Genomic DNA, 19,218 nt, shown 5'->3' with positions numbered 1-19,218 from the left:
ATATCAGCAGAGTAACAGCAGTGTGAAGAATAAATGCAGTACTATAATTATGTTTCTTAACTATGAAATAAGAACAATCTATAGTTCAATTACGTAGAAAAATGTGACAAGTGCAAGTATTCACAAGAACTCTGAATACAAAAGGGGATAGTTTGTTTTGATTCGCGTTGCAAATGTTAGTGTGTTGTTGTCGTGATGGGGATGTAAGAAGGACCTCACTCTCTGTGTTTAACTGGTCATGTCTAGACTGTCACCCAGCTGTAAGATTATCACACTGAGAATGAGGTCCAGCCATTCAACTGTAGTCCCTCTTAATCAAAAAGCCATCAAATGATGCACTTGAGAATAAACTTTAACAGAACTAATCTGTGGTACTTTTACCAGAACGTGTGTCATGTGACTCATCCTGGAGTTTGAAAACATTTCAGTTGAACAGTGAAAAATAAAGAGTAAAAGAAAATACCATAAATCATTCTTTTTTGGAACCTTCATTCTTTCTGTAGAATAACAAAAATGTCCATGCTGCCCTCATTGTTTTGCATTGCAGTGGTTTTGAATTGCAACATTTATTGGAGGCCAAGCTCCCCTCCTCCCCAGTATACAGGAAGTGAAGAGGCTGCTGCTGGCTGAGAGGATATGATGTAATGGTAATGGGCATTGACGAGTTAAGCAGGTGAGCAGAGTGGATGAAGGGCCAGGTAGAGGATCAGGGACAGGGTTAGGAGATAAGCCCTCTGTAGCTCTCCCAGAGTGGGAGTCTAGGCCAAGTCCTTCCAAACTCTCCCAGTGAGGTGGCTGTGGAGGGGGCTGGATATGGGGTGGATCCAGAGAAAGAAAGAGAGCTAGTGGGGTGTCAGGATGGAAGTCCGTCCCCAGACAGCAGAATGGGGGACTCAGAGGAATCTCAGTTCTCTGTCACAGAGAGAGCCAGGGCTGCCTGTAGTGCCGCCTCTTCATCGATACTGTAATCCTGCAAAGACAGAGTCAGACGGTCACTCACTTTAACATTTGATTTGACAGGACAGGGCCATGGCTGCCTGCAGTGATGACTCCTCGTCAATGCTGTAGTCCTGCAAACACAAAGTCACACAGTCAACCACTGAGTAAATAATGCCTGACACCAAATAAATAAAGCTTCTTTGAGATATGCAGTGCATTCATGTTACAGTACTAGGATATTACAGCGACAGTACTAGGATATTACAGTGACAGTACTAGGATATTACAGCGACAGTACTAGGATATTACAGCGACAGTATAGGTATTACAGCGACAGTACTAGGATATTACAGCGACAGTACTAGGAATATTACAGCGACAGTACTAGGATATTAACAGTGACAGTACTAGGATAATTACAGCGACAGTACTAGGATATTACAGTGACATTACTAGGATATTACAGTGACAGTACATAGGATATTACAGCGACAGTACTAGGATATTACAGTGACATTACTAGGATATTACAGTTACAGTACTAGGATATTACAGTCACATTATTGGCAACAGAACAGCTCTAGTCCTATCTAAAGAACAGACGACACAGAGCCCAGACCCCAACCCTTATCCTCACCACAAACGTGTCGTAGGAGAACTTGTGCCGGTGGAGCAGGTGCTGGAGGAAGTTGGAGCTCTTGTAGCTGGGGTCCCCCAAGGCATGGCTGAACATACAGGACACACCTGGAGGCACACCAACCAATCAACAACTCTGCCATTACCTCACCAGTACACCAAATCAGAATGCAGTAGAATCTCTGTTGGTTAAGGATGCACTCTCATGCAGTGACGTCAACGTTGCATAACACTTCATATCAGCACATAAATGCTTGAGTAAATTTAGAACTAGGACAGTGTACTTAGTTCAGACTAGGACAGTGTACTTAGTTCAGTACTAGGACAGTGTACTTAGTTCAGACTAGGACAGTGTACTTAGTTCAGACTAGGACAGTGTACTTAGTTCAGACTAGGACAGTGTACTTAGTTCAGGGTATAACATAGCAGACTGACCACTTTGTTGGGATCGTTGCGGTGGTTCTCCATACAGTGTTTGACCAGCTCCTGTTGATCCAGATTGCGGGCTCCACAGAATGGGCATGAAAAGGTGGAGCGGTTTGGAATATTGCTGCAGGCAGGGAGAAAACACACGTTTAGTAGGAGCCATAATGGAAACAACATGGGTATGCACACACAAATGTTGCCAGACACACACTGATGGTGTGTTGTTGTGTGTGTGAATATAACCCCAAAGTCTGAGGCCCAGTTTCCAGACACTAGCAGGACGCCAATCATGTCCAGCAGCACACCTGGAAGGACAGCTGGTCAGTGTGAACATGAGGGTCAGAAAGCAATGTGCTGCAGTGACAGTTACGCTAGCCGACCCACACACCCGTAGAACAGGGTCCTTAACAATGTGCTGCAGTGACAGTTACGCTAGCCGACCCACACACCCGTAGAACAGGGTCCTTAACAATGTGTTCATTAACTCACTGCTCCATCAGCACCACAGCAAGACAACAAGGCCAATTCACACACTACCCTCCACAGCTGACCAGGAGCAGCCCATCAGAGTGCCATCAGACATAGTGTTAACAGGTCTCTCAGGTGGGACACAGTCTACTGGCTAAAGGGAAATGCCTGTTTGAATTGCCGATAAAGGTGCACTCTGTAGAACAGCAGTCCTCAGAAAAACTCCATAAAATATACCAACCAAACATAATTTCAGCCTTGGGCAAAAAAAAGAAAAAAAGTGACAGTTTAGTCAGAATAATGACTTTGTGACAAGTAGACAACACCAGCAGATGGTCCACTGTGTTCTCTGGGCCTTCGACTAGATGAGACTCTGCCTTTGTGGTGCTGGCAACATCGCCCAATTAAATTGTGTTTTGGAATGTGGTAAAAACAACAACCTTGAAAACCGAGAAAAGACACAAGATATGCTGTTCTGTGTTCACCCGTGAGTTCCAGATGGTCACTATGGACGTCACAGATCCTGATCACAGTACTCTTCCTCAGACTCTTCCTAGTAACTCAGTGCTTCTAGTACATGTTGGGAGTGGGACCTCTGGCTGAGTTGTTCACAGACCCTCCAGACACAAAGACCCTCCTGACAGACATACCCTCTAGTCTAGACAGAAGGACAGACAGACAGAGTGAGGCGTGTGATGTGACGTAAAAACAGAAAACACTGAAAGGGAGGGAATTAACAGATTTCTCTTTGTAGAGCTAAGTAACTGCCTTTTACCCACCCCACCCTCTCTCTCTGTACGTCATCAAAGGCAGAGTACATCTGCTTACAAACACACACAAACAAACGCACAGACACGCACACTTAGAAGAGTGTAGATGGGCATTGATGCCCTGCTGCTCTGTGAAAATCAAAGGATGCCTATACCGGTACTGGTATTTGTAAGTAGGCATTTGTGTCTGGGGGTGTTTGTGTCTGTGTGTTCTTAAGGGAGAAGTGTTCATGTGTCAGCAGAAAAACACATCTCCTGAGTCCCTGAACATCAAAGGTATTCACAACAACCCAGAGAGCCAGGAACACCACAGGAGAGCATGACTCATAAAAGACACACATTCATACTGCTGGGCTAAAATGTACTGGGAGTGTGGTTCTGCAGATCAATGCTAGGACAGAAATATTGACTCAAATCTGTTCAGTCTGTCCAAATGGACCCTGACGTCCCATGTCACACAGTGTCTGACGTGGCTTCCAGGAGCAACTGAGAGCCCCTCAGAGAGATTACCTGGGAATGGGCTGTGAAGTGGGGACCACAGGCACAAACTTTGGGCAGTTGGCCATCTGCTCCTGGACCTTTGCGCAAGAGGAGATGTGTGACCTCATTTTGACCAGAGACACCTGGAGCCCGCCAGTGGAGAGAGGAGGAGAGAGAGAGGGAGGGGGAGGACAGGAGGGAGATAAGGAACAGGAGAGCAAGACAGAGGTAGAGGAGCAGGAGAGAGAGCGCAAGACATGCTATTAAGTGAATTAATGGGCAGGGAGACATTTTGAGAGTGTATATGTGAGTGGTATTGTGTATCATCAAGTGTGCGTCTGTATAGTATGTGTGTTGGACAGAGTGGCAGGCCATAGTAGTGTAGTACACCTTCTTACTGCAGCCCCGACAGGGGGCCTTGTAGTTGGACAGCTGTTTCTCCACACTGGAGGACTTGTCCACCTTCTTTGGGTCAAAAGGCATGCGGCACAGAGGGCAGAGGGGAGAGGTGACCTGGAGACAGGGCTGCAGACACTCCCCACAGAACCTACACACACAAACACACACACGAGATAGTCAGTCGTTGCACTGGAACCAAATAATCAAATCTATACTCAGAGAAAGAGACTGACAATCGGGACATGAGTCGAATGATACGTAAAGTCTAAACACAAAGTGAATCAGAGCGTTTATTCAAAGTGAGTGTCCAGGAAAAATGTGTGTCATCTCAATGAGATGTGTTTGTGAGCTTTAATAACATTCTATGAACCTCTTCTCAAGGTTTGCCCGCACGGTGAACTCCAGTCAGTCAGTCTCATTCAGTGCCATTAGAGCAGTGGTGTATCCATTTGCTGGGGCAGCATCACTCACAGTCAGACAGACCCAGCATTCAACCCATCATCATCTCCTCTGGCGACTCTGAGCAATGTGGGCACCGCTGGCAGCACTGGGCCACGGTGGGTCCGAGAAATGCTCCTGTGGTGGATTGCAAACGTGCTGAGTGATGGGCAGTCACCTCCCATGATGACATGAGTCAGCACTGCCAGGTAGGGCACCGTCAGCAAACAGAGGGCCCAGAGAGCTGGTCTTGGGCTGGCCGTGAAACCTCCCCTGACAAATGAGCCAGGAGTTTATACTGCCAGAGTACTGAATCATTGCAGATTTTTACAGCGCAGCCGGATTCTTTATGGCCCTGTCGGCCTGAAGGCAAGCGGGTAGGGTAGGGAAAGACTTCGTTTCCAGAGGACAAAAATGGTGCCCTTTGAACTTGACTGATTTCAACGTGTACTCTGAACCTGACCCAGTCTGTACTTCCTCTCACTGTAGCTAGCAGTTTAAGAGTGGCTACTAGAACCCCAGAGCCGCACACCTGCTACTTCATTTGTTGCTTTGAAAGCACTTTCAGCAACTCTTTGCCCCATTAAAAACAACAAATCTTGTTGATCAAATTTTTTACTTCAAAAAAGTCAGACTACAGAGAAAAGCCAGGTGTGGAAAGAGAGAACATAACAATAACTGTTTCCTCGAAGCCCGAAAATAACCCCATTAAACCAGCTATATAGTAGAGAGCAGGAGAGCAGCCAGCCAAGCAGAGACCGAGGCGTGATGGTGAGCGGAGGAGAGGAGGCTATTGGGGAGGGACGGACTCCATCAGCTCATCCTAACAGCATCCACAGCACAGCCCAATCTTTACCTGGAGTCCTGGGGGTGGGTCTCCACGCAGTGAGAGGGAGGGTAAATGTTTCCATTATGTCCACAGAGGCCTGGCCTGCACCGCCACAGATACTGATACAATACTGCCCACACAGAGCTCTAATTGAGCATGAAACGTCTCATCATTCAGAGAGAGAGGAGAAGAATATTATTAAAAGCAAATCAAATATTATTTGTCACGTGCCGAATACAACAGGTGTAGTAGACCTTACAGTGAAATGCTTACTTTACGAGCCCCTAACCAACAATGTAGTTAAAAAAAAAATACAGATAAGAATAAGAGATAAAAGTAACAAATAATTAAAGAGCAGCAGTGAAATAACAATAGTGAGCCTACATACAGGGGGGTACCGATAAAMAGTCAATGTGCTGGGGCACCGGTTAGTTGAGGTAGTGTGTACATGTAGGTAGAGTTATTAAAGTGACTATGCATAGATGACAACAGAGAGTAGCAGTGGTGTAAAGAGGGGMTGAGAGGGGGGCACTGCAAATAGTCTGGGTAGCCATTTGATGTTCAGGAGTCTTATGGCTTGGAGGGGTAGAAGCTGTTAAGAAGCCTCTTGGACCTAGACTTGGCGCTCTGGTACCGCTTGTCGTGCGGTAGCAGAGAGACCAGTCTATGACTAGGGTGGCTGGAGTCTTTGACAATTTTTAGGGCCTTTCACTGACACCGCCTGGTATAGAGGTCCTGGATGGCAGGAAACTTGGCCCCAGTGATGTACTGGGCCCTACGCACTACCCTCTGTAGTGCCTTGCGTTCGGAGACCGAGCAGTTGCCATACCAGGCAGTGATGCAACCAGTCAGGATGCTCTTGATGGTGCAGCTGTAGAACCTTTTGAGGATCTGAGGACCCATGCTAAATCTTTTCAGTCTCGTGATTGGGAATAGGTTTTGTCGTGCCCTCTTCACGACTGTCTTGGTGTGCTTGGACCATGTTAGTTTGTTGGTGATGTGGACACCAAGGAACTTGAAGCTCTCAACCTGCTCCACTGCAGCCCCGTCGATGAGAATGTTGGCGTACTCTGTCCTCTTTTTCCTGTAGTCCACAATCATCTCCTTTGTCTTGATCACGTTGAGGGAGAGGTGGTTGTCCTGGCACCACACGGCCAGGTCTCCGACCTCCTCCCTATAGGCTGTCTCATCGTTGATCAGGCCTACCACTGTTGTGTCATCAGCAAATGTAATGATGGTGTTGGCGTCGTGCCTGGCTGTGTAGTCATGAGTAAACAGGGAGTACAGGAGGGGACTGAGCACGCACCCCTGAGGGGCGTGAAGAGCAAAGAGCTGAGGGGTCAGATATATAAGGAGCCAGGAGTCAAATCTCCCTGCATAGCCACAACCAGTCTTGGTTCTAACTTTGTGGGTCTACCACTGTTCTTCTCTTTCAGCTGGTGACCAGAACTCCCCGCTTGTGGAAGAAGCCATGCAATCTGCCCACAGGCAGGCTAATCAAGTGGCTAATAAACTCTTAACAACACAGTGGAGCGCTAAATAGCGTCAAGGGATGTCTARTAAAGTAATGGCACTGTGTTTCAGCACCTTAGTTATCACATTAGCATGGGCTTAGTTTCAATAGCTAAACATCTCTCACTTCACTCCATCCATATTCAACCAGCTACATGACCCATGTGACCTCCTCTGGAGTCAGTTCCTACTTCCCAGTCACATAGGAAACCCCAAAACACAGCCAATCTTTTAGTCAAAATGTCATCTAGTCAAAACACGTTCAAATATCCACAAGCTCGGTTTGTTTCCATCAACCAAACAACGCTGTAGAGCTGAGATCTGGATGAAGCCCAGCCTGTGTGCCTACGTTAACATTCAAATATACTAATAATTAGGCCTAGTGAGTACGCCTAGACCTATTCTCAAGAGAGCCCGCAATACTTGGAAAGACATTTCTTTGGGAAATTATACATGAGTGTAGAGGCTGGTAATAATATTCTCTGGGGCTATCATTGCCTCGTATTCAAAAGGTATACTCAGCTAGCCTAGGCTATAGAATTGCAGCACATCTCAATATCAGAGCAGTACAAGTCATTTGCCGTCCTTTTCTACTACCTTAATGAACCAATAGCATCATGAAAGATGTTGGCCAAATTATTGCTACAATGCTGACACTCGGATCCAACAACATAACATGTTACTGTGTGTGAGTGTGAGTGTGAGTGTGTGTGTGTGTGTGTGTGTGTGTGTGAGGCTCGGCTAGCATAAATGTCACTGGAGCATTACTGCTTTCTGACCCTCATGTCGGAGTCAGTCGCTCCGTGGTGTTGTTCGAAGTGCGAGCCTGTGTCTATTTTGCAAAGTGTGGTGCCTATCAGGTTCACAGTCTGTCCTCATACCTATTCACGTTTCCAGACACTTCAGAAAACTTTCCCAAACACCTATTAATAGATCAATAAAACAGATAGGTGGGAGGAAGGGAATCAAACTTTTTTGCAGCACAAAAAGAGATCGTTTGGGGACCCGTTTGATCAGCTGAGATGTAGTAAAGCTCTCTGTCTGGACAGTGATGAAGGACTGTCTAGGGTTGATACCGTCTCAGAGAATAGAGAAGCCAACATGAGAGGAGTAGCATTGAACAAAGCACACATATTCAAACAGCACTGATGAATACTAAAAGCCAACAGTGCTGAAACACCATCCTTTCGGTCTGTCACACCGACAGACACACAGAAGTAAAGAGAGAGTACAGGACAGACAGAGCTACGACAATGTCGAACTACAACGGCCTGCAGAGCATTCAGCGAGCAACACGAGCCCCTTACAAATGCTCATCTGCCTCTACATAACAGTCTGAGGGGAAACGTATCTCCATATCAGTGAAATACAGATGTGTCCCAAGCACTCCAGCAGCAGCAGTCTTTCAAAATAAGCATCCAGACCTACTGTAGCCCAACTCTGGTGCGAAAGACGACTCAAAGGTGATCTTCGAGCATCGTCTGTCATCACTTAAAGATGCCCGGATTTAGCACCCTCCTATTAGATACTTGAATCACTTCCGCTGTACTTGACATTCAGACAGCAGGACGCCACCACCTGCAGGCTCACTCACGTTTGCACGTCTTGCGTCGAATTGAGCAGGGAATAAAGAAAGAGTTGTGGTCAAGTGTGTGGTGACATGGGAGTGACAAACACTCAAGGGTGAAAATGGGGTTGTTGAAATACTGTCCTGTACTGCCTAGTTGTGAACATTTTGGCCATGACCAATATGCTTCCTGAGTATTTACATTACATTCTCACCAATAGAATAAAGATAAGCAGTTGGCTAATAGTTAGAATATTACACAGGAATGTGATTATTAGGCTACCTAAGGAAGGTGTTAAAGGAGCAGGCGAGGAACGGCCTATTCCTCCAGAAGTAAAAGAGAGTCACCAAAGAGCACTATTTTTACACATAGATAGGCCCATCTCCCCATTATAGCTAGAGAGAGACAATGGCATCGTCTGCCATCACAACGCAGCACACACCTGGCACAAGGATACCGGGACTACTTGCTGATGCATATGGTTTATATAATGATGTATGGTGTTATAAGGAGAGAAGCTCCATAACTGTGTATATTTGATCTACCCTCTCCACTACCCTCTCCACCTCCCTCCCTGAAGAAATGAGGCAAGCTGACCATATTTCCTGTGCAGAGAAGGGAGAAGAAGCTTCCGTGGAGATATTTGCTGCCAATTCAGGAGCTGCAGAGGTAGGCTAATGAGAGCAAATGAAGCCAGGTGCTACTAGAACACAGACGCCTCAGGGTTGGCTCCTCACCATCTGCACCTCAGCTCAGTTCAATCTACTTCTCAGAACTACAGTAAAGTAGACACCGCAGAGCATAGAGGAGCAGTAGGAACTCGTGGTTGTTTCCCCCCTGAACAGACACACAGTATAGGAATAGGACACAGGCTTCCTCAAATAAGCGGATTTAACAGAGCAGAGAGGGTATGAGTTTGCGAGGGTATTTCACACATTCAGCAAGTTTGACATGCCAGAACATCTTTACATGTGACTTTCAGAAGCTTTGTTCTCAGTTGAAATGAGGCTCTTCTCACACGCCGTCAGATGGGCTTGTCACTGTAACGTCACAGGACAGAATTAAAGGCTTGACAGCACCGAAAACCATCAGCAGAAATTAGTGAATCTATAGCGCTAGCCTGTATAATCTCTTGCAGTATCAAAGGAGACTACTGCCCATCCCAGTCAACCCCTTGCTTATACATCCCCTGCCTGTACATTGAAACACATATACTCCCTCTCCGGGCCTCTAGGTCACCAGGCTGCTTGTTATGGCGCACACCTGTCACCATCGTTACAACACACTAGCGCGTCATCAGACTCACCTGGACTCCATCACCTCCCTGATTACCTTCCCTATATATGTCACTCCCTTTGGTTCCTTCCCCAGGCATTATTGTTTCAGTTTCCTGTCTGTGAGTTGTTCATGTTTTGTAATACATTTCATTTATTTATTAAATGATTCACTCCCTGAACTTGCTTCCCGACTCCCAGCACACACGTTATGGAATAACGTCTCGCCTAAGGGAAGCATCAGGGAGTGTTTTTTGTGTGTGTTGGAGGTGAAGTTGGGTCCAGGTGGCAGTACCAGAGCTACCGGGCAGTCCTCAGCTGGCTCGTCGGGCTCTCACGCTTCAGCCGGCTCGTCGGGCTCTCACGCTTCAGCCGGCTCGTCGGGCTCTCACGCTTCAGCCGGCTCGTCGGGCTCTCACGCTTCAGCCGGCTCGTCGGGCTCTCACGCTTCAGCCGGCTCGTCGGGCTCTCACGCTTCAGCCGGCTCGTCGGGCTCTCACGCTTCAGCCGGCTCGTCGGGCTCTCACGCTTCAGCCGGCTCGTCGGGCTCTCACGCTTCAGCCGGCTCGTCGGGCTCTCACGCTTCAGCCGGCTCGTCGGGCTCTCAAGCCTTAGCCGGTTTGTCAGACTCTCACGTACAAGCTGGCTCGTCGGCCTCCTACGCATCAGCCAGGCTCTTCAGGCTCTCACGCCTTAGCCGGCTCTTCAGGCTCTCACGCCTCAGCCGGCTCTTCAGGCTCTCACGCTTCAGCCGGCTCTTCAGGCTCTCACGCCTCAGCCGGTTCGTCTGATCCGCTCCTGATCACCAGGATCGTCCCCGGGGTCGGCGTCCTGCGGGGGGGGTACTGTCACGTATACTCCCTCTCTGGCCTCTAAGTCACCGGGCTGCTTGCTTGTTATGGCGCACACCTGTCACCATCGTTACGTGCACTAGCGCGTCATCAGACTCACCTGGACTCCATCACCTCCCTGATTACCTTCCCTACATTACGAGTGATTACCGTCACTCGCTTTGGTTCCATCCCCAGGCGTTTCTGTTTCGGTTTCCGGTCTGTGCGTTGTTCGTGTTTTGTAATGTTTCATTTATTTATTCAATGATTCACTCCCTGAACTTGCTTCCCGACTCCCAGCGTTACACATGGCTTACGTGACACACCACTGTTAGAGGGGGTGGGGGCGAGGACAGTTTGTTTTGACATGACACACCTCAAGGTTCTCTCAGCTGGACATCCTCTGAATGCACCGTCACACCAAAGTCTCTGTCTCTCAACGCAGAGGAAAAAGCTGAGCGCCTCACATGTGCTTTTAACTGCCTCTGCGAGTTATTTTGTTTCACGACAACAGGCTTGGGGTCGTCCCCTTCAATGTGCAAGAGAATCGCTCCCATGGATCTTACAATATAGCCTAGTAGACTGTAGTGCAATGTACATCATAGTGTGAGCACTAGGAATGAAAATCCAGCAGTAGGCTAGGTTGTGAAACAAACACATTTTTCACAGAGAGGAAGCCAAGAACAACAGTCCCAGTTCTCAGTAATGGCTTKAAAATAGCCACACGCTCTTTGTAAAAGAACCAAGATTGATCTGAGGACATTAAAGGACTGTTTCTGCAAATTACTGTCTGCATGAGAGGCAAAGCAAACCCCTCAATTCTGACACTGTACTGAGAGAACTAAATGAAAGACATTTAAGTCGGGCCTCCCGGGTGGCCGGGCGCTGCGCCACCAGAGTCTCTGGGTTCGCGCCCAGGCTCTGTCGCAGCCGGCCGCGACCGGGAGGTCCGTGGGGCGACGCACAATTGGCATAGCGTCGTCCGGGTTAGGGAGGGTTTGGCCGGTAGGGATATCCTTGTCTCATCGCGCTCCAGCGACTCCTGTGGCGGGCCGGGCGCAGTGCGCGCTAACCAAGGGGGCCAGCCAGGTACACGGTGTTTCCTCCGACACATTGGTGCGGCTGGCTTCCGGGTTGGAGGCGCGCTGTGTTAAGAAGCAGTGCGGCTTGGTTGGGTTGTGCTTCGGAGGACGCATGGCTTTCGACCTTCGTTTCTCCCGAGCCCGTACGGGAGTTGTAGCGATGAGACAAGATAGTAATTACTAGCGATTGGATACCACGAAAATTGGGGAGAAAATGGGATAAAATTTTAAAAATAAAAAAATAAGTAAAAGACATTTAAGTCAGCCTTTCAGGCTACGACCCACCCACACAGGAAGGTTCCGCTAAAGGTATACTGATGTAACAACACAAAGTGCATGATCAGTTTTCTGCCAGGTTGCAATGCCAATCGTGCTTGGCAACAGTCTTTAGTAGTCTACTGTTGTTTTGTTGTTGTAGCTACAATAGTTACACATTATCTTGCCCTTTCCCACAGACCCATTTAGCAGAGTGGGGAGCTGATTGGCCAATATGGCTTTCCAGAGGAAACAGACTTCAAACCCACTGTGTGACAGTGGGCTCCATGCCAACGCCACAGGAGGCAAAGCAGGTGCATGAGTCTGTGTGTATGTGGCTGTGTGCGAGAGAGACTGCATGCTTAAGCAATGCGTGCATACAGTAGTGTTGGAGGTAGAATGTGGTGAGTCACTAGAGTGAGTGGTCTCCTCCATGGCCTGAGAGAGCAGTAAGAGGCTCTCATGTGAGACCTTTGTTCAATCTCCCCAGCAGCAGCTCGGCTAGAGCAGGGGAGAGAGAATGGAACGAGAGACACAGAAAGGTACGCCGGCACGCTGCATAGCTGAGCGTGAGAAGATAAGAATGCAGAACAACCTTGAGGGAATAAAAGCTCCCGTTTTGCTCCTTTCCTCCCTCTGTCTCACTCCCTCACTCAATGAGCAAACTTCCTCAAATCACCCAAGACGAGGGAGGTGGGGGATGGGTAGGAGTCAGGCTGCCAAGTCTGCCTTGGGTTCAGCCCACTAACAATGCCACGTGAGGAAGAGAGGGATGGAGGGAGAGAGATACAGAAAGAGAAGAGTAGACGAGGGATGAAGCTTAGGTAAATGCTTTGAGCAGGTGTGTTACAGACAAAAAAGATGTAAGTCAGACAGACATCAGAGCCCAGTCTTTAAATGAGCAGCCATATTAAAGCTCCCATTGTCACACAAATAAAATCCTAAAAAAGGGCAGGAGGAACGGTTTGTTAGGCGAGTGACAATGCGTCAGCTTCAAGTCAACCATACACATTCATTCCCGTCGACCCACAGAAGGTGTCAAAAGGGAAGAATAGAAGGGAGCCGTTTTCAAAACGCCAGTAATCTTCAGTGATGACAGCAGAAGAATGGACATCAAGTTGCCCTCCAAAAGAAGATTTTAGAATGGACTACATCTAGACTTTTTCAGTGTAACTGCTAGTAATGCAATTCACAGGAGGCAACAAAAACACAGGCAGCGTTACTTAGGCTACAGCCCTACAAAGATGTTCACTAATGTTCAGTTTAGGGAAACTAGGCAATAATTGGTCAATAGCTGGTGGTGGCTCCTCAAAATAGCTTTTTTCCAAACGGCTTATACAACTGGAGAGCTTTCAGACCCCTTGGTTTCCAATAATCAACCTTGTGGTGTGTGTTCTTACTTWAAAAAAAACAACATGTGTGGACAAACGATTATAACAATTAGTCTTATTGAGGCATATTAATGCCATGTTCTCAACCTAACTTTTACAACCACTATTCAGCGAGCTTCCCTTCACAGCTGCAGACTTTTCATGTACATTTGAAATGTGAATTGATCCCAGRGAGAAAATGGTGCAGGCAGAAGCTCTGCTCAATGTACCAGAGGCAGCACCTCACAGATCAAAAGGCAACTCTCATGTGCCACACTGAGGTTACATTACCCACGTGCCCGAGGCCTAGTCAAGGACATTGTGGGAAGCTTATGGTCGAACGCAGTGGTGGGAAAACAAACATTGGTGGGAAAACAAACATGGGGGGGAAAAAACATAAATAACTTAGCTTCTTCTCTGACTGAGTGCTAAAACTCTACATACTAATGAAAGATCAAACAATGCAATGAGCATCATGGGAATCCAAAACATCCCATTCAACATTTTAATATGGCTGTTTCCACATATCCTAGTGCTGGCTAAAAGTATACAAAACGGTCTTCCTCTTTTCGACAACACGTCTCATTTTAGCCTAGGCAGCCGATCGTGGGCACCATCTAGCGCCTACTATCGGCTGCCTAGGCTAATCTAATTTCTGTTGAGTTAGCCGTTAGACACGCATTTCCTCTGTCTGTAGTTATTATGTGTTTATTCTTAAAAAGCTATTGTCCAACATTTCTCATCAAATCGGCAAATAGCCTAGTTAGTATTTCACGTCGATACTGCGTTTCGGGAAGCACTGAACTACCACCTAGCCCGCTTTGTTCTACTGTCTGAGCTCCCTTGCATTCCCTTTGGCAAGTTGGCATCCATGGAAAAACGAAAACATTATCCCTATCCCAGTATCAATGCAGTTTTTTCTATCATAGATGTGGCATTTTTGCTGTGAATCATAAGCATTTTATAACAAAACCGTTACTTTAAGTGACAAGCAAAAATGAGCTTGACAGCTCTATCTGCGGACTGATAAGTGACAACAACCAATACAAATATTATGAGAGAATATATGCTATATACAATAGCACGTTGTTGTTTTGTAAGTGATATACATTTGTCTGAGAAGCAAGAGATCACAAATCCGTCAACTTACGTGTGGGCACAGCTTCCAATGGTGACAGGTTTATGATACACCTCCAGGCAAATTGGGCAGGAGAACTGGCTCTCGAGGCTCTCGCCAGTGGCAGCTGCAGCTGCCCCGTTTTGTTGGTGCTGCCTGAGCTGATGAGTAGCCGACACAAAACTGCGAAACATCGCCATCATGAACGAGGATCTTGCTCGCACTTCGTTCTCGACTATAACTGTAACTACCTGGGAGTATTCACATCGAGTATTTACATCGATTGTACACGATGGACATCCTTCGTGTGAATAACGCGTATGAATAAAGCTATCCAACCTATGTATTGTTTGTGTAAAATTATTTAGCTAACATTAGACACTAGATCAGTCCGCTACACAAGCGCTCAAGAGAACGCGCCGAAGCACGAAAGAAGTAAACATTACAAGACAGTGCTGGTTGACGAGAGGACAAAAGCAGGGCGCTGAGCAGATTATTCGATCTTCAAATCATTTTGATTACAAACAACTGACCAAAATATATCCAGATCATTAAAAGATCAGGGAATTTTCGCAATTGCTAGTTCAGGGCGACTCTCACGAACAAGCCGTACAGCTTCAGCAAAAAGAGGACGTTTCTGGTCATTGAAGTCTCGTTCGCGATATCACCAACTCAGTTTACAGATGCTTCAAACTACATTCCCACAATACATTGTTTCATTGTGTTGTAAAATGTTTAAGTTATTATAGTTCAAATTTTCTCTTTTAAAATATGTGTTGCAAGATTGATTAATGTGATACATCCACAAAAAAGAACAGTGATCCAACTACAAAACGCTCTTCACATGACTGTGTAAAGAATCTAGCACGTCATCAAAATGCGTGATGTTGTTATTCCAGCARGAGCCTTTTGACAGCTATAAGAAATAGGCTGAATTAAATACATCTCGAAATAGCTACACTAATCTAATTAATTTATCTAGCTAAATAGAGTTTCGAAGAACGCTGGTATCTGCTCACATAGTTTTAACTGGCAAGCTTGAACCGAAAACTGTTACAGCTACGTTCTGCAATTGTTGGCTAGCAAGCTACAATAAATTAGAGCTCTTCGTCACATAGCTAGCTAACTCAACCCGACCATGTGTCAGGTCGATGAGGAATACAATGGACAGCTAGAACACAGAGTGACTCCACGGTAAACTATTTACCCATTTAACAGCTAGATTACCCAGTTGCCTAAACTGCAGTCAAGCTAATGTCCACGTGTAACTAAGTTAAGCTCGCTAGCTAACGTTAGCTTAGCTACTTAAAGTGTTGTCTGCTTTAGAAACTGCTTCCATCCACTCACAATTCATTTTTTTTAAATCGCAGTGTCTCCAAGAAGTGTGTCAAATGCAAAGAAAATACAGCGGTATTGATCATCCGAGCTGGAGATGCATTTTGCAGGTAACGTTAATTGAACTGCTTTTTGAGAGTCACAAACTACATGTATTTGTCTCAAGAACTGGCCCCACAGAACTTACAGCAAAAATTAAAAAGTGGTAATTTTTACTTCGTTGTGCATCTTTTGCTCTCATTGTCGGCATATATGCTCTTTGTAGCTAATAATGAAAAGTAATGTATTTATTTGGGTATGTTTTCTGGCCAGGGGCTGCTTCAAGGAGTACTTCATACACAAGTTCCGGGCAATGCTGGGAAAGAACCGGGTAATATTCCCTGGAGAGAAGGTATTGAATATCCATCTCTAACATTTGTGTAACATCTTACATAAATCAAAACAACTGAGTTGGCATTGTTTCTCTGTTGTAGGTTCTTCTTGCAGTGTCTGGAGGGCCAACCTCTAGCTCCATGTTGTCACAGGTTCAAGAGGTAGTTGGGTCAATGTCTTACTAGATGTGTAGTCACACTGTATGTTGCAATTACTGAAATATCACAGGGCTGACATTTTAGATGCAACTCATAAACAGTTTCTTCAAATTATTAAGGGTTTCAAACTGTTTTTGTTTTTCTGAATGAAAATGAACCTTCTCTCAGGGTTTGAGTCGAGACGCACCCAAGAAGTTGAGATTTGTCCCTGGAATTATCTACATAGATGGTAATGTACAGATGATCATCGCTGTTCTTTGGCACAATGTTTTTTCTTCATCTGTCACTTAGCAAGGGGTTCTGGCCCATTAGACTAGCTCCCGTGTGATGATTGTCTATTACTATGTCTTGACAGAGGGCGGTGCCAGTGGTCAAAGCATGGAAGAGCGGGAGAGGGCAGTGGCTCAACTGGAGTCAGTTTTCAGAGCCACTAATTACCATTACCACATAGTCCACCTGGAGCAGGTGAGCTGCCTAGAGATGGGTCAGAAAAATGTTGTTTGTACTTCTGTCTGGGATGTGAGACTGCGCTTTGATCATTGGCATTAAATATGTACAGTACCTTTGGAAAGTATTCAGAAACCTTGACTTTTTCCATTTTGTTACGTTACAGCCGCATTCTAAAAAWTTWTTTTTTTTAAATCCTCAGCGATCTACACACAATATCCCATAATGACAAAGCGAAAACGGGTATAGACATTTTTGCAAATGCATAAAAAATAAACGGATACCGTATTTACGTAAGTATTGCTATGAGACTCAAAATTGAGCTCAGGTGCATCCTTTTTCCATTGATCATCCTTGAGATGTTTCTGTAACTTGATTGGCGTCCCTGTGGTAAATTCAATTGATTGGACTTCATTTGGAAAGGCACACACCTGTCTATATCAAGTCCCACAGTTGGCAGTGCAAAAACCAAGCCATGAGGTCAAAGGAATTGTCCGTAGTGCTCCAAGACAGGATTATGTCGAGGCACAGATCTGGGGAAGGGTACCAAAACATTTCTGTAGCATTGAAGGTCCCCAAGGACATACTGGCCTCCATCATTCTTAAATGGAAGAWGTTTGGAAACAAGACTCTTCCTTGAGCTGGCCATCCTCAGGGAGGTGACCAAGAACCTTATGGTCACTCTGACAGAGCTCTAGAGTACCTCTGTGGAGATGGGAGAACCTTCCAGAAGGACAACCATCCTTGCAGCACTCCACCAATTAGGCCTTTATGGTAGAGTGGCCAGACGGAAGCCACTCCTCAGTGGCAGGGACTGGGAGACTAGTCAGGATTTAGGCCGTCATTGTAAATAAGAATTTAACTGACTTACCTAGTTTAAATAAAATATGAACTGAGCAAAGTACAGAGATCCTTAATGGAAACCTGCTCAGGACCTCAGACTGGGATGAAGGTTCACCTTCCAACAGGACAACGACCCTAAGCACACAGCCAAGACAACGCAGGAGTGGTTTCGGGACAATCTCTGAATGTCCTTGAGTGGCCCAGCCAGAGCCCGGACTTGAACCCGATCGAACATCTGGAGAGACCTGAAAATAGCTGTGCAGCGACACTCCCCATCCAACCTGACAGAGAAGAATAGGAGAAAATGCCCAAATACAGGTGTGCCAAGCTTGTAGTGTCATACCCAAGAAGACTCTGCTGTAATCACTGCCAAACGTGCTTCAACAAAGTACTGAGTAAAGGGTCTGAATACTTTTGTAAATGTGATTTCATTTTTAAAAATATATAAAACGTAGCAAAAATGTCAACCTATTTTTGCTTTGTCATTATGGGGTATTGTGTGTAGATTGAGGGAAAAAAACAATTTAATCAATTTTAGAATAAGGCTATAACATAAAATGTGGAAAAAGTCAAGGGGGCTGAATAATTTACCGAAGGCATTGTATTATAGCTTGTCATTATTTAGAACATATGGTTGCGTCATCATGTCTATTGTCTTTCCCTTCCCATGGTGTTTCAGGTACTCAGTCTCCCCAGCTCAGTGCTAGAGGCAGGATCCTCGGCAACAGAAAAACCACAGACTGGGTCGAGTTATAAAGCTGCTGTGGACCAATTCATCCAGACCAAGAAGAACCAGCATCCAGACCTCTCTGTGGAGAATGCCCAGAGTCACCTGTCCAGTCTGAGCATGCAGGAGGTCGAGAATGGAGTAACCAGCCCCATCACCCCTGAACACACCCAAGCCCTTCAGAGACTGTTTGCCTCTGTGAGGACGCTGACAGCCAAAGAGGATTTGCTACATACACTGAGGTGAGAGATTAGACCGTATCTCCGAGACATGCCATTTACGTATCAGAGCATATGGGGGATGAACATGTCTGAAATGCTTCTGAAGGTCTAGTTTGTGTAAAGGCCATTTATGACAGMTGTAARGRYTMSCTTTGTCRAGGCWGCACCTGATTCTCCACACAGCGAGGACYCAGGSCTACACCAAGGTGATGATGGGGGACAGCTGCTCCCGTCTGGCCATCAAACTGCTCAGCAACATCTCTCTGGGGCGAGGGGCATCGCTGGCAACGGACACGGTGAGGGGAAAAAGACCTCCCCTCTTTCAGCTGTAGAATAGTGAACATGATGTTTATGCCCCTCCATTGCAATATTTAAAGTACCGTTCGAAAGCATCAACGTAGCATTACCCCACGTAGGCTTACATTGTGTATTGAGCTCTGGCAGCAGCAGCTGTGTCATTTTGAAATGTTGCTATGTTCACAGGGCTTCTCAGATCCTCGCTACGGAGACGTGGTCATTGTCAGACCCATGAGGGACTATTCCTCTAAAGAAATAGCATATTACAACAGAATGTTTGACATCCCCTCAGTCTTCATCCCTGGCCTGGACACTAAGGTGAGAGTCGACTGTGTTCTGATTACTATCATTGTTATGTAGTGTGGCACTGTTGGCCAAGTCCGTTTTGAGTATTTTAAGAGTATTCTTCCTTCACCGCCTCTTCC

General features: G+C 46.2%; 2 protein-coding genes across 2 annotated transcripts in view; one reads left to right on the top strand and one right to left on the bottom strand.

Moving 5' to 3' along the window:
• Nucleotides 1-280: 280 nt before the first annotated feature.
• LOC112070100 (E3 ubiquitin-protein ligase RNF166-like) lies at nt 281-15,007 on the bottom strand. Its single transcript, XM_024137513.2, is given in 7 exon segments — nt 281-970; nt 1,577-1,653; nt 1,656-1,683; nt 2,011-2,125; nt 3,750-3,862; nt 4,110-4,266; nt 14,427-15,007. Coding segments are annotated over 7 exon segments (726 nt in total). The 5' UTR covers nt 14,597-15,007; the 3' UTR covers nt 281-904.
• Nucleotides 15,008-15,186: 179 nt separating this feature from the next.
• The window catches only part of LOC112070102 (cytoplasmic tRNA 2-thiolation protein 2), a 7,877-nt gene continuing 3,845 nt past the window's right edge, over nt 15,187-19,218 (top strand). The window contains exons 1-9 of the mRNA XM_024137516.2: nt 15,187-15,587; nt 15,764-15,838; nt 16,041-16,119; nt 16,202-16,261; nt 16,427-16,487; nt 16,614-16,723; nt 18,228-18,517; nt 18,657-18,792; nt 18,980-19,111. Of these exons, the coding sequence (XP_023993284.1) occupies nt 15,532-15,587; nt 15,764-15,838; nt 16,041-16,119; nt 16,202-16,261; nt 16,427-16,487; nt 16,614-16,723; nt 18,228-18,517; nt 18,657-18,792; nt 18,980-19,111 (999 nt within the window). The 5' untranslated portion in view covers nt 15,187-15,531. The remainder of the gene's footprint in view (nt 15,588-15,763; nt 15,839-16,040; nt 16,120-16,201; nt 16,262-16,426; nt 16,488-16,613; nt 16,724-18,227; nt 18,518-18,656; nt 18,793-18,979; nt 19,112-19,218) is intronic.

Source organism: Salvelinus sp. IW2-2015, unplaced genomic scaffold (assembly GCF_002910315.2).
Source record: "Salvelinus sp. IW2-2015 unplaced genomic scaffold, ASM291031v2 Un_scaffold1218, whole genome shotgun sequence".
Classification (NCBI taxonomy): Eukaryota; Metazoa; Chordata; class Actinopteri; order Salmoniformes; family Salmonidae; genus Salvelinus; species Salvelinus sp. IW2-2015.
This window is presented reverse-complemented; position numbering and strand designations above follow the sequence as displayed.